The following is a 14568-nucleotide window of genomic DNA, read 5'->3' on the forward strand; positions in this document are numbered from 1 at the left end:
CATGTGAACAAAAGTACAATTTTGTTTTGAAACCAGGGAACAGATGTTGCAGATACTCCTTAGAATAACAGAGGCTGTGATGCAGAAGCCAAAAGAAAGCCAAGTGAAGGATACGTTCGCTCAGAGCATGTCGGGGTTGCTGTTCCGAGTGAGTGTTTGGGGTTGGTTTGTTTGGGATTTTCTAGTGGTACTTTTCCGTGACGATTGCCCATCGTTTTAGTTAAGCACTGTTGCACACTACTGTGAAACCTACCTGTAAAACATGAACAAATTCTCCTTTGCAGTAGTACAAGTAATTATTTTGTAAACTGGTCCTACCAGAGGGACACTGATTTGGTCTGTTCTTCAGGATTCTGTTACTGACCATGTTAGAACAAGCAGTCATACAGTTTTCTTGTGGGGTGTCTTTAATGAGTAGCTCTAAAGTGTAAGCTTGGTGTAACTGTTTTCCTAGAAGCTCAGCTGGCAAGTCAAAACTGAGTCACAGTGAATGAGATGAAACATTGACACTGTGGTATTGGTGTGCTGAATTCACCTTGACAGAAATTCATTGACTGTCACTTGTTTCTTTTCTCTTAGACCCTCATTGTAGCTTGGATCAGAGCCAACCTGAGTGTTTATATTTCTCGGGAGCTGTGGGATGAGCTGCTCAGTGTTCTGTCTGCCCTGACGGACTGGGAGGAGCTCATAAACGAGTGGGCCAATATCATGGACTCTCTAACAGCGGTGCTGGCGAGAACCGTGTACGGGGTGGAAATGACAAACTTACCCTTGGATAAGCTCAGTGAACAGAAAGAAAAAAAGCAGCGAGGCAAAGGTTAGTCTCTGCACTTTAGTGCTTTTTATGTCAAACAGATTAAATATTTAAGTTTAAACTTAAAAAATAATCTAACATTAAATACTACTTAATCTAATATAAGAAGCTGTTTAATCAAGTGCAAAGTGCTTTGGATTTCTGTGTTCTCATCCTTCATTGTGGAAGGAGAGGTAATTAGGGTCAGTAGAAGATGGCTGTTTAACAGGTTTTAGTACGCGCTCAAAATCAGTTATTTCTGTGGTGGAAATGAAACGTGGTTTCCTGTGCTGTGGTCTGGCATCAGCGTTAGAATGCTTTTCATGTGTTTTTGTTAACGTTTATATTAATGGTGGTATTTTAGCTACATTTACGTGCCACCTTGGAACCGATGCACATAATTTTAGTAGTCATCATCTATGTTGTTTCAAAGATGGATGTTTTTAATGTCTGAGTGCTTGTAGATCCATTCATACTTCAGCAAAAATATGTCCCAAAGCATACAATGCTAGAGAATTTTATTTTCTTCATCTCTAAGGTGGCATTTTAGAGCCTCAGAAGACAGCTGTAGTGGGAAGATCTTTTTCATTAAGCTGGAAAAGTCATCCTGAAGTAGTGGAGCCAATGAGATTCAGAAGTGCCACAACTTCTGGAGCCCCAGGAGTTGAGAAAGCAAGAAATATCGTTCGTCAAAGAGCAACAGGTTAGACTATAACTAACTGTTTATGTTCCCAAACACTCAGTAAAACTCAAGCTTTAAATCTGCCTTTGAGATGTGACTGCTTCCAGAAGTCAAGCAAGTTCATAATTAAATGTCCAAACAGAGATGTCATGGACCTGTGTCTAGATGTCCTGACCACTACCAGTGTGAATAAAGAATCAAAGTATTTAGCAAAACTCTACATATATGCTTTCAAATACATTACTCTTAACTAAAAGTCAAGTTACCTTTTTTTTTGGTGAAGAAGTGCATTCCTGTTTTTATGAATTCATAAGAAAGCATTCATTAACGTCCATCAGACAGTATATATTGCTTCTGAACTGTTAAACAGCTGGCTATTTACTATGAGCACACAGTACACCAGATACTCAATGCTTCTGTTCTTATGCACTTTTTTTGCCTTCTTTTTATTAGCATAATTAGGTATGTATAGGATCTCCTTTTCCTCTTTTCTCTCGTGTTTACTTCTGGAAAGAGGAAAACAAGAGAAAGGAGAACAGGAGGGAGGAATGATGTTGGAATGTCTGAGACCTCAGGCATTGAACTAGAGACCCGATTTGTCAAACATTTCAGCAGCCTGAGCTTGGTCTCTTTTCATGGTAGCATGTTTCTGTGTTGCAATTCCATGGGCTATGGATTAAAACTCCCATAGAAAATCTCCTGCTTTCAAATAGGTGATATTTTGCTGTACAGCTTCCTTCCTCATTTGTAACAGATGAGTTGTGTTTCTTACGTGGAGAACTTGAAGGTGAATTAGTATGGGTTTGTGGCTACAGGCTTCGTAGCTAAACCACAGGCTTCAGCTTAGATCACAAAATGTTTTGTCAGTGTAGTCAGTTCAGTTCTTAGTGTCTGTTTTATTTTTAAATTCATCGAGTTCTTATTTGTGCCCCAGCAGAGAATTCCTTCTGCTGCTGCAGCATTTCTGCTCTAGACTACTCACCAGAGCAGTAGAGAGAACCTGGAAATATTGATCAGCAAGTACTTGGTTGTGGGCATTCAAGATAAAGGAAATTCCTACCTTTAGTAAGAAAACCTTATTTGGTAGGGAGCAAGTAGATTGTCAGGTAGGTGGATGAACTTGATATGTAAAATGCCCTTAGTTTAATTTTGTGTCTCGTGGTCATGTAAATAGAGAATTACTCTGGCTTTCATGGGATTTGTTGTCATCAGTGGCCCTCAAATCATCAGGCCCAAGAAGTTTATATTTGCACATATGGTTATAACAAATAGTAGTTTCCAATATATAAAGCTGCTATCCCTTTTCTAGTGGGAAACTATTTAGAAACCCAAAACCTCAGCTACTAATCCTCCAGAGGTGTCATCTATCAGAATGAAATGTGTCATTCCCTAAGGTGAATGCAGAAGCCAGGGCTGTTCATGGGAGGACTTTATTTAGCAGAGTGGACATTTTGAAGAAAATATCTCCCACTGAGGGCTTTAAATCCCTAATATTCTCCCTCCCTCATTTGAAAGCAACAAAACCCCCCTAAGTCAAGATAGAAATGCCAGAGCATTTGCTGCTTCCAGGTAGGTGCCACTTCTGGGCTTAAAGTTGTAAAACTTCTTTTAATCCAAAAGCATTGTTTCATTGTACCATGACATTCAAAACCCCAAGTGTTTACTTATTCTTTTCTGACATAATTATTGCTTTATTTTTTCCTGGAAGCTAAGCGAAGCCAGTCTATCAGCAACTGTGTTCATCTTTATGAGCCTTTGCCAGCTACTAAAAGTGTACCTCTTCTGCTTCACACTGTGAGCTCTCTCTTACCTGGTATCTCTTACACTTCTTGCTCTCACAGACTGTCAGGTACTGTAAAGTCATCTTTTATATACATGTTCTTTGTATTTTTGAGCTGCTGTCTGTCTCCTCCCTTTCTGTCCCATTGATCGTTCTTGAGCGGTGTGAAATGAGATGTTTTGCGCTGATTCCATTGGCTGTGCCTCAGATCTGTTCAAAACATGGTGTTAAGTAATATTGGGAGCTATTAAGAGAGGAGCAAGTTTACTGCTACTGAATGGGAATGTACTTGATCCCAAGTGTTATTGTCTTTCCCCCCACCGCCGCCAATGCTGAGAGACACGTTTCTACGAGCCCTGTGTTACTAGCTAATCTCACGAGTTCCTGTTGCACCTTCCCCATATGTCAGTTTACTTTCTCACTTAAATTTTCATGCCTCTCTTTTTTTATTCCTCATTTGGATTTACAGCAAAAAAGCTGCATGATTCAATTTGCCCTCGCAAAATAAGCTCGAATCCTATATAGTTCAGATCTCTTTTTCAGTCTGTTTCAATTGTTGCCATTTTTTGTTTCTCCCTTCCCTTTGTTAGGGAGGAGAGGTCAGTAAACACAGCCCTCTGTTTTGCACACTGCTTTTATATTAGATTTGATGCCTCTCCTCTATTTTGTCTTGTTTCCAGAACAAACAGGGTCTAGTTTGAGTCTATAGTTGTGAAAGGCATAGCTCTGTTCCCACCCCTCCTTGTGCACTCCAAACAGAGTAATTTCTGCCCTTTTTCTAGGCTTTTGACCACTTACACTGCTCATACACCTCTCTCTAAAGGATATTCTATCAAACTTCAGTCATGACTTCTATGGCTAGATGTTACAATTCTAGCTTTGTAACTGGGGAGTTCTAAATACATGATTGGGTCACTTTTTCATGCAGTTTTCTTAGGTGGGGAGTTCACACCTGCATAGTTCTGAAGTATATGATATATTTTATATATATATATATAGAGAGAGAGAGCATGTTATATTTTTTGTGTTTTAATTAAATCAACAGAAGTCGAAGAATCTCAACAGCTGGAAAATGCAACAGGGACAGAAGCTGTGGGCTTGTTTGCAGATCAGGAACAGCAACTAACTCGAAGCAGCAGCACTTCAGATATTACAGATCAGTTTCCATCTGACTTTTTTCAAGGTAGTTTTGATAAGATACAGTGATACTGTACTTCTGAGGATAAAGTGTTGACATTTGTTGAGCCTCTTAAATGCTACTCGTAGCTACTTTGGTATCCAGCTCTGTTATAAAATGGTTTCTATGTTGTTTTCTTAGTAAATACAATGTTGGTATCTCGTTGAAAGAACTGTTTATAAGATGATAACGGACCACAAATGTGGGACCTTTTATAAAGCAGAGTGGTTATAAATGACAGCTACAAGTGTATGCATTGTGTATGGAGCTCTTAAACTTTTGTGTGATCTGCCTTGTGTTTAAAATTTGTGCATTCAAGCTGGCAGTTCTGCACCGTCCCTGTGGTGTAAGGTGTTAGGCTGATGCAGGATTTTTCAGAGCACACTGTGTTCCGTTACAATGTTGAATGACTTATAAATCTAAGGAATGTTTGTCTAAATGTAACTGAAATTTTGCTAGTTGATTCCACAAATGTCTGTCTTCTTTACTTCCTAAATTTCTAGGTAAAAAGGCTGGAAGTTCTCATAATTTAACTTCTTCAGACTCCAGATCAGTTCAGGAAAATAAGGGATGTTCAAAGAAGGAACATGAAGCCGAGCAAGTAAGGCAAAACTGAAAGTGGTCATTAGTAACATTCTAACAATGTTTTGCTTCTCATCAGTTGCCTTGTAGTATTTAGAAACCCTGGACTGAAGTTGAAAGCACAGTGATTTCCTTAAGACAGTGAAAGATGTTTGGGTGCTCCATGTCAATATCGTGGCCGAGCTGTAATTAGTTTCTAAAACTCTGTGTGTGTATCTCAAATTTGCTAAAATATGACATTCTCAAAACTGTGATAAACTGAGATAAACCTTTTTTTCCCCTGAAGGTACTAATACGAAGAAGTAGTAGTACAGCTGAATTGGATCTGAAGGCAGACCTGCAGCAGTCCCATGGAAACTACAGAGAGAGAGAAAAAAGTGAGTTCAGGAAACAGTGTTTTTCTTCAGTGTAGCAATTGAAATCAGTGTCGTAATTTTGACTTGTTACAGATGTATTAAAGGCTTTTCTCATCATGTTTTGCTAATGTAGTCCTGAAAAACAGGGCTGTGATGTTTATTAACGCTTTTCTTGCTGTAGGTGAAAGCGTTAGCAGCGACACCTCCATTGGCTATAATAACGAGGTAGAGATTGCGCTCATACCCTGGCAAGCTTCTGAAGATGATCAGGAAGTTCATGCCTCAGCAGATGTTTGTGTGGATCCTGATGCACCTCCCTGGCTTCAGCTTAGTCCTTCAGATACTGCAAATTTAACAGGTACTGTAGTCTAGACTGTTTCAGATTTTTAACTCATACAATTCAGTTTACTTGTAAAAAGTGTGTTTCCTTTGGCATGTGTCACCAAGCTCTGTTCATAGTGTTCATTCAGAAATAAGATTTGGATGCCTGGAGTTTAAGGAGTTTAGATAAACTGATCCAGAAGATGGTCACACAGTTGAAAATAACTGGATTGCTTATTGTGTCAAATTCCTGCTCATCAGCTGAGTTGTGATAGCTGGTCACTCCTGCTCTCTTATCCTGCCCCAGTGTTCCATAAAATAATTTCCTTGAAGTTTTCAGTTAATAGGTTTGATTTTGTAGCAGAATGGCCTGATGAAATTCCTTACTACACATATTGACTGATAGGAAACAACTGGTTAATACATGTTAACTTCTCTCATCTTAATCCTGTTACACACCTGTTGTACACTTTTAAGTACACAATGCCAGTGTTCCGGTAGGATGTGGTAAGTGGCCTGCTCAGAGGAGTTAATTTGGAAGTGAAAGTCCTTTACCTTTTAATTTTATTTATAGTATCTTTAACATATCCAACCTTTGTGATTATTTATTGAAATATTTTGATCCTTTGCTATTTGTAAATGTACCTTCCCGTCTGATCATGTGAGTCAGAGATGTTACTTCATTAATTTAGTGCAGTAACATATGAAACTACCTTGTAGGCTGGTTTTGCTCACAAATGCATAGTTTGGAGGATTTTTTTGTCGTTGAACTATCTGTTAATGTAATGAACCAGCACACCTAGTTCAACAGATCATGCTGCTGTTGTGCCAGAGGTGGCCTGTAATACAGTACATGGTATAAGGGTTATTGTGGAGGATAAATTCACCCAGCAAAAAGCAAAACCAAGAATCCCCGGAGTGTTTTTTGAAAATAAAGTCAAGCTGACATAAAACCGTCTGAAATGACTGTTATTGTGCTGACCTTGGCATCCTGGGAGGATGCAGGTGATTAACCTCTGCCAGTGCAGAGGTTTTCTGCAACTTTCCTCAAATCATTGGCTGCTGAGCACTGCAGGGTGCCAGACTGGCCCACAGGTCTGATTTGCCTGCAGGTCCAATAGAAGATCATGGAACTTTTCCTATTATTAAAATTTGTGCTTCAGCGTGGAGTTTTTCTTTTGCTGTTTCAACATGTTAATTCTGATACCCTGAGAGCCCTCACAAAGTGCTCCCTTCCTTCTCAGTTTGCACACTGCAGTCTCAGCAACTGCTTCCATATAAATGAGAATGCCTGAGCATGTTCTTCCTCGCTAGGAGCACATGCTTTTTAGTTCCTTTGTTGAGTTGTATTTCCAGGTCATTAGATACCGTGTGATCTTATAAAGAAAGGACTTTTAGAAATAGAAATATTACCTGTAAAAGCCAGTTATTGATTGAATAAATGTCTTGTAGTAGGTGAATATGCATTTCACTGCATTTGCCTCCCTGCTAAAAAAAGAACAACTTGAGTGGAGGCAACCTGTCTGATCTCAAACCGACCTAGAGCCATGCCATCTCTTTGTAGAAGGCCCTTTAGCCCTCGTTTTCTGCCTAGTTCTTTTCTTTGAATCATGTGCTAGCTTGAGCAATGAAAAAGAGAGAGATGATTCAGTGTGAGATAATGCTTTAGAGTGAAAGATGGTAGTAATGTTTCTATTTTATTCACCAAACCTACACCTACACCACATTTCTAATTCAGGGCAATGTAACTTTTTTAAACAGACAGTAGTGAATTCCTTGCTGATGACTGCAGTATAATTGCTGGGGGAAGCCTCATCGGCTGGCATCCTGATTCTGCTGCTGTGTTATGGAGGAGAATCTTGGGAATTCTTGGCGATGTTAACAATATACAGTCACCTAAAATCCATGCAAAAGTGTTTGGGTATCTTTATGAATTGTGGTACAAACTCGCAAAGGTATTGTATGTGATGCTTTCATCTAACAGTACTGGTTCTGCTGTAAAAATCATTATTAAACTTGATTTAGTATCAGCATCTAGAACTTAAACTGAGATTTAGAGGGTTCTGCCATACAGCAAGCTAAACTTATTTGATTTCCAGTAGATATCCCAAATAGAGCATGATCCTGTTCAATGACAGGAGAACTTAGTTAATTTAAATGGGGTGAGGAAACAAATGAAATAAAAGTATGGAATAGAATGCCACGAGTGTTACTATTCCATGTAAAACCCATGGTGTGACCTAAAGTGGTGACATTTACTTAGGCAGTGGGGAAGTGCAGTAGAACAGGCTTTCCTGGTGGTTTTGGCCTAAATAGGCACTGTGGTGCCTTAAATAAAAAAGTGAAACGGAAATAGTACAAAATACAGAGCATTAATGAAGAAAGCTATCAGGTGTTTAACTCTCTGCTTTTTAAACCATTAGATACGGGACAACCTCGCCATAAGTGTGGACAATCAGTCTACCCCCTCTCCTCCTGTCTTAATTCCTCCTCTCAGAATCTTTGCGTCATGGCTGTTCAAGGTGAGTTGTTTCTAAAGCCTTCATGCATCAGTGTTTTCATCCCCATTGGTGCTGAGTTTGTGTGTTGTTTGTGTTGTTTTTAACCTGTACAGTCACTGCTGGCTGAGACGACAGATACCCTCCAAAGGCTGTTTGGACCAGAATCTGTTTTAATAAACATGCAAAGCAGATTTGCTTTATGGAAAATCTACCTACACAGCTTTGCATCACTTGGCTAGTAGAAAAAGAAGGAGTAATAGAAGGTTTTTGCTCTCTTCAGGCAACCACTCTGCCAAATGAATATAAGGAAGGCAAACTTCAGGCATACAGGCTGATCTGTGCTATGATGACCAGGCGGCAAGATGTGCTACCAAACTCTGATTTCCTGGTTCACTTTTACTTTGTGATGCACCTTGGCTTAACAAGTGAAGACCAGGTACAAACTTTACTTGACGGGAAAATGACATTTATAACTGTGTGCTGATGGAAATGTCTGTGTTCTCATGTTTTAAGAACCCAAGCAGAAAGGAAGCAGTGCTTTGCAACAATTGTTGCCTGAAATTATCCTATGTAACCTGGTCTGTACCTCTCTTCAAATTACCTAGTCCTAACCTCCTGGTTACAAATTTTTAAACAACTACTTGCTTGTGAGATTGTCACATCTGCACCACAGACACCTGTTGATGTGTTTCTTGGTCTCCTGATGTTCTGAGGAATAGTCTGCGGTGAGTTTCAGCCCACCTGCAGTGCACTGTTAGTAGCTGGGTTGAGCTGGTCACGTCAGAAATGTTCAAACACTTAGTTGATATATTAAGCCTTTAGCTACGCTGTGTTTGACCAGTATGTAAACAGTTTAAACTCTGGTTCTGCCAAAGTGGGTGCCTCGTGTGTGCAGTGGCTCTTGTGCCAGCTGTGATGCTGCGAAGTCGGTGTTTCCACAGCAGCTGCTGGAGTTGGTCTCCTGTTCACACTGTGCACAGCTTCAGAGAGATAGTGGTTACTACCAAATCATGTTATGATGGTTTTACTTTCTGTCATGGGTCAAAATGCTACACACAATCTTGGACAAAGGAGGGGCTGCAAGGAGCTTCATGTTAATTTATGAGCAGTGTCTACTCTCAGCATGCCACTGTGAGTGCCCTGTGCCATTGCTTGCAAGGACAGCAGGAATGAATAGCATCCTCTCCAGACTTCCCCTTCAAGATTAGTCCTTCAGGGGAGGTTTAAAACTACCATACCAGCTCTTTTTAACTGGTGCAAAGGGGCCCGAAGGGAGCACCAAGACAGAAGGTTATCTTACAGATAAGCTACAGTACAAGCTGGGGGTCACCTGCTGGAGAGCAGCTCCACAGAGAGTGACCTGGGAGTTCTGGTGGGCAGCAAACTCAACATGAGCCACCTCAGGGAGGGTGTGGAGGCTTCTCGGGAGGTTTCCAACCCCGCCTGGACACGATCCTGTGCTCCCTGATCAAGGGGAACCTGCTTTAGCAGGGGCTTGGGCTGGAGCAGCTCTGAAGGACCCTTCCAACCCCACCATTCTGTGATTATCACTGTAACCTAGAGGTGCTGCCAGAACATTCTGTTTGTGTGAAAAAATGTTAATTTTAGGTCCCTGTGTCCTGGGTTGGCCTAAATAATAAAGTATTCAGTGGGAGGTGAAGAATCTCCCATCTTACATCTGTTGAGATGCAAGAAGATTGTTGGGCCACAGAAACTGCTGAATACTCACAGAAACTGTAAATAACCCACTCTTTAGAGGAAATAAGAAATAGCTAAAAATATATCTGTTTTTGTAGCTGTAGGAGTGTTTTCCTCCTCTAAAAGCAGCAGTGTGACGAAAGCTGAAGCTGTGGTGGGTACCAGCAGAGGGCACACGGGCCCCAGTCAGCCCTGGTGCCTGAGCACAGCGTCCCTCATGTCTGAGGTGAAAGAGAGGGAGAGTGAATCGTTAGCAGGCACTTGTCCTCCAAATCCCAGTAGTCCTCCTGGAAAGGTAGCTGGAGAGTCTTCCTCTTAAGTAGTTAATGAGGGAGGGGGGGAAAAAAGAAAACAACAAAATAAAGGGTTTTCTTCTGGAAGCAAATGAGAATCCTGGTGGGTGCTGAAACTTCCAGAGAAAACCGTCAGCATCTGCCTTTGATAAAGCACAAACGAGGAAACATAAACCAGCAGCGGTAACTCCTCTTTGTGCCTTTGGTGTGTTACCTGAGAGTCATGAAGAGCTCCTTACTCTTTCATTCCGCTAACACCATTCAGATTTCAGACAGTTTAACAGTCCTTGGTGTACAGGATAACTTCATGCCCCTACAAAACAAGGCTGTGTGGTAACCACCCACTATGATCAAACCCCCTGAAGTTTAAAAGCCACGCAGGGTTAAAGCCTCCGAGGTACAACACACAATTCAAGAAACTTTAAAGCCTGATGGAGACTGGATTTGAAATAAAAAGTAAATTAACTTTTATGTTTGAAAGCCAGAAGGCCCTTACGTCAGTATGGCAGGCACTACCAACAGAGGGCTACAGGGATGTACACTGGCAGTCATTTTAAGATTTAAGTTGCTTTAATCGACAGATTGACGTGAAATGGCCAGATTTTCAGGAGTCTGGCTGTCAGCACTTCTCTTTTTTTGTAAGCTAAAGGGTGCTCTGTTTTTTGAACTCTGCTTCCTGGAGAGCCAGTTCCTACAAAGGAACTGAGAGATTTTTAAACCGTAGAGCTGGATGTCGCTGAACGGTTGCCCTACCTGTTTATTGCATTTTGGTGTCAGTAAGAGTTCCAGATTGCTGGACTCTTGCTTTGTTGCACACAGGATTTGAGTCCTTATGAAGAGCTACAATCCAGAAGCTGCAGATGAAGAGGAATGCATAGCACAGGCAGGCCTCATATTGCATGTGCTTCCAGGACTTCCCAGACACTTTGCATGCTGCTGCTGCTCTTTTGTTCTTCCTTGCCTCGCTTGATTTTGCTTTTTTTTGTCTCTTGGTGGCACACTTGACCACAAGTTTTCTCTTGTGTTGCTGTCCTTCCAGTTTTGCTTTCCTTTGCTCTGAAATGAGTTGAGGTGTCAATTCATGGTGCTTTGGAGCCTGGATTCCCATGCACCATATGGATGTGAGGCACAATCTTTATACCTATTTCTGTATTTCCAATAAGATGAGCATCAAGGGGCTTGGTGGGTGTTGAGACCAGGCAGACAATTTGCATGCTGAGGGTCACTACAAACGTGGGAATGCATTGTAAGAGGCAGCAGTACCTCCTGTGATACCTGCAAACCGTGGCAAAGCTTAAAGTATGCATTGCAAAGCACTTGCTGACACAGGGTCTCTCAGTTCCTGTAAGGAACAGCGTGAGGTACGAGTGCCACACAGTACTGGTGCTGATTTTGTGGAGCTTGTACTTCTCAGTGATTTTTGGTATATGCTGTAGCCTGATAAACTGGTATCATGGGGCACAGGGATCACTGGAACATACATCCCAGTTCTTCATAGCACTGCAGAATCTCCTCCTGCCAAAGGATGGTTGTTAGGATTCAAGTCACTGCATACCAAAATGCAACTGCTGTGGATGTTTCCAGCGCAGATTGGTTTTTGTTTGCTGAGCACAAACATTAATTTCTCACTCTTAAGGAACATTTACTGGGGGGAGGTGGAATGGCTCTCAGGGAGGAATTTTCCTTCTGCACCTAAGGCTAGTGCAACTTTTAAACTTACGGGTGAAAGCAACACAAAGGTAGACCAACTCCAGCACATCTTATTTGGCTCTTTGGAGGAGCTTTTTAAGTCACTTTTAATTTGAATACATTAGTCAGAAACCTCTGTAACCTGAATGTTTATTTAGCATCAGAAATGTTTCTTTTTGACGTCCCCCCTTAAGGATGTAAGTGTTCAAAACTCCTGCTGTGGTGTGTAAATGTTGGTGCTGACAGAAAAACGAAATAGTGCGTTTTTTAATGTGGTTGTAAATGAGTACAATGTATTCTCAGCAAGTGCAACCTGACTTTGCAGACTTGTCTCCTGGGGTATATAAAAGAGCAATGTAAGGGTGTAATTTATAGGAAGCTCCCATGGCACTCGGAGTTCAAGACGTAGCAATTAGCAGATGAGAAAGGAGATAGTGAAGTAATGAGCTGCATCTAATTCGTCCACGTGGAAGCGTCTAACAACAAACATCTCTGTGTGAAGAAGTGAATAAATCTCTGCAACAATTGCATCACCTTTTCAGGTGGGAAAAGTCGTTTCACAAACAGCAGTAGGGCAGGCATCGTAACTGGCTGCAGCTTGAGAGGGGGCCTGAGGTCAGGGACTGTCTGTGGCTGATGAGTCCCCCCTCCATGGCTCAAGGCAGTGGGCATTTTTCTGCTGCTCTAGTTAGACTGGATTTTTCCCTACAGTTTTTTATGAATGAAATTCAGAGGTTTGCCACATCCCTTCCCTGACCTCCAATAGAAAGGAAAGGGGATTTGGACGTTCACTGCTGTGTCATGAGTTACTGGAGGTGATTCACCTGTGTTTGCTCGAGTTCCTTGTCCAGATTATGAGAAAGCACAAAATGTTCTTGGGGTGTGATTTTTAAGATATGCCAGAGGATAGCCTGTTGCAGTTTTTGGGTAGACATGGCTGCCTCATGGTGTTATGTGGGACTGATGGCTGAAACCCCCCATTCCAGTGATTGCAACTAAACATGTCGTTTTGATCTGTACAGTAAATACAGCTGTTTAAAGTGTACTGAAGTCTTAATACTTTTTCATTGTTTCTGTTTCATTGTTGCTGTTGGCTGCTCACTGCAGCAATAAGTTTTGCTATACGAACTTGAAAAGGTAGCTGAGCATCTCCTTGCCTCATAACTTCCTTGGTTTTGCTAAAGAGCAAAAGCACCAAGACACAGTTCCAAAATACTGCCAATTCAACCCCCTTGTCAGAAAGCAGCTGTTGAGGTAGTTCTGGTTCCTCAGTTCTGGTACCTAAATAATCCTTCTAGATTACTGGTGCTTTTCTCCTAAAACTTGTGTGGCTTTCTGTAATGCTGATCTATTTCTTAACGTGAGAAAGTGCAGTGCGGGTTAGGTCCTTGCCGTGTCCTTATGCTGTAAAAGAGGAGGCAGGTTTTCAGTATTTGTCAGCTTCCAAACCCCCAGCTGTTTAGCATAATTTTTAAAGAAAGTGTCACCCTCTAAACCCTACTCCCAGGGCTTGTAACACCAATTAACGTGCTCAGTGTAGCCTGCTAACAGCACGTGCCACGGTGGTTGTGCTCAGTGGTCAGAGGTCAGCTGAAAAGTGAGCTAAGAGGTTAGTGTTAGTTGTGTTCCCGACTTTGGACACGGGTTTTAATAAATGTACAATTACGCTGGCTTGCCAGAGCATCTCTGGAATAGAGTGCTCACATACATATAATAGAAAATATTAAGAAACATAATAAAAAAGTATAACAGACTTGAGAATTCCTTGTCCAGTAGACAAGGAAAGAGGCTGTGCTGATGGCTTTTATAGTTTAGTGATCTTAAGGGCAGAATAAACTTTAACTACAGAAGGAAAGAAAACGCAGCTCAAATCCAAATGAGCTGACAGATGTCCTTGGTGATTAAATTTCAGCACATACAGGCTGGACTGCCTACAGGACACAGCCCAGCTGCAGACAGAAGTTAACAGCTATGTTTTGATCTCCATCCCTTTCAGCAGTAAAAGCACAACTTAGATGAAATACTCTATCAATAAAGGTGATGATGTACTAATGCATGTTATACTTGTCTCGAAGCCCTGTAATTTGGTTAAAATACGCTGTTGCTAATTATGGAAGCTACACCAGTTACGCAGTAAGCCTATGTAGAAACACCGGCTATAGCTCTTTGCATGAGATACAGCTAACCTATGAGGCATTTCTTTGTAGAGCTGCTGCCAGAAAAGCCATACTAATTACCTGTGTGTAAACATCCATCTGAAGTTTTTAAAAACCCTGCTTTTCTATCTTTCTGTTACATTGTCGTTCCATAGCGAGGAGCAGTGTACAGCTGTTAGACTGCTCAGCCATTAGGGCTGTTCACTGAGACCTGTATCCGCCAGGTAGAGCATTGTCTTCTAAAAGTACAAGCAACGAGCAGCTTTGCTTTTGTGCACTGGGGAATAAGTACTTCTTGCCCAGGTGTCTGCCTGGTAATGGTTGCACATGAGGACCCTTAGTGGTACAGCATTTCAGAAGCCCTCATGCACTGTAGATTCCTTTCCAAACTGCCATTTAAAAGGAAATAATCATACATAGCCTATCAAGGCTTTGGTTCCTCTATTTTAGTTTCTTGTGACTTTCTTCCAGTGGTTACCATGATTTTCTCCCTTTTACTCTCCCTCATATTTCGCTCTTTGTAGAAAATTTGCCAGTGTG

At 41.4% G+C, this 14568-nt stretch overlaps 1 protein-coding gene across 6 annotated transcripts in view; it reads left to right on the top strand.

Moving 5' to 3' along the window:
* Window positions 1-14568, top strand: part of RALGAPA2 (Ral GTPase activating protein catalytic subunit alpha 2) — a 121218-nt gene that overhangs the window by 32516 nt on the left and 74134 nt on the right. For 5 of the 6 annotated variants that reach the window (XR_009818154.1, XM_061989407.1, XM_061989409.1 and 2 more), the window contains exons 14-23: window positions 37-148; window positions 580-817; window positions 1332-1496; window positions 4301-4438; window positions 4936-5033; window positions 5301-5391; window positions 5552-5728; window positions 7453-7646; window positions 8115-8213; window positions 8473-8628. Coding sequence is in view for 5 of the 6 variants with exons in the window: in XM_061989407.1 (XP_061845391.1) it covers window positions 37-148; window positions 580-817; window positions 1332-1496; window positions 4301-4438; window positions 4936-5033; window positions 5301-5391; window positions 5552-5728; window positions 7453-7646; window positions 8115-8213; window positions 8473-8628 (1468 nt within the window). In the remaining variant the exon portion in view is untranslated. The remainder of the gene's footprint in view (window positions 1-36; window positions 149-579; window positions 818-1331; window positions 1497-4300; window positions 4439-4935; window positions 5034-5300; window positions 5392-5551; window positions 5729-7452; window positions 7647-8114; window positions 8214-8472; window positions 8629-14568) is intronic. The other variant, XM_061989410.1, reaches the window with a different exon arrangement.

The sequence above is a fragment of the Colius striatus genome, chromosome 2, assembly GCF_028858725.1.
Source record: "Colius striatus isolate bColStr4 chromosome 2, bColStr4.1.hap1, whole genome shotgun sequence".
NCBI lineage: Eukaryota > Metazoa > Chordata > Aves > Coliiformes > Coliidae > Colius > Colius striatus.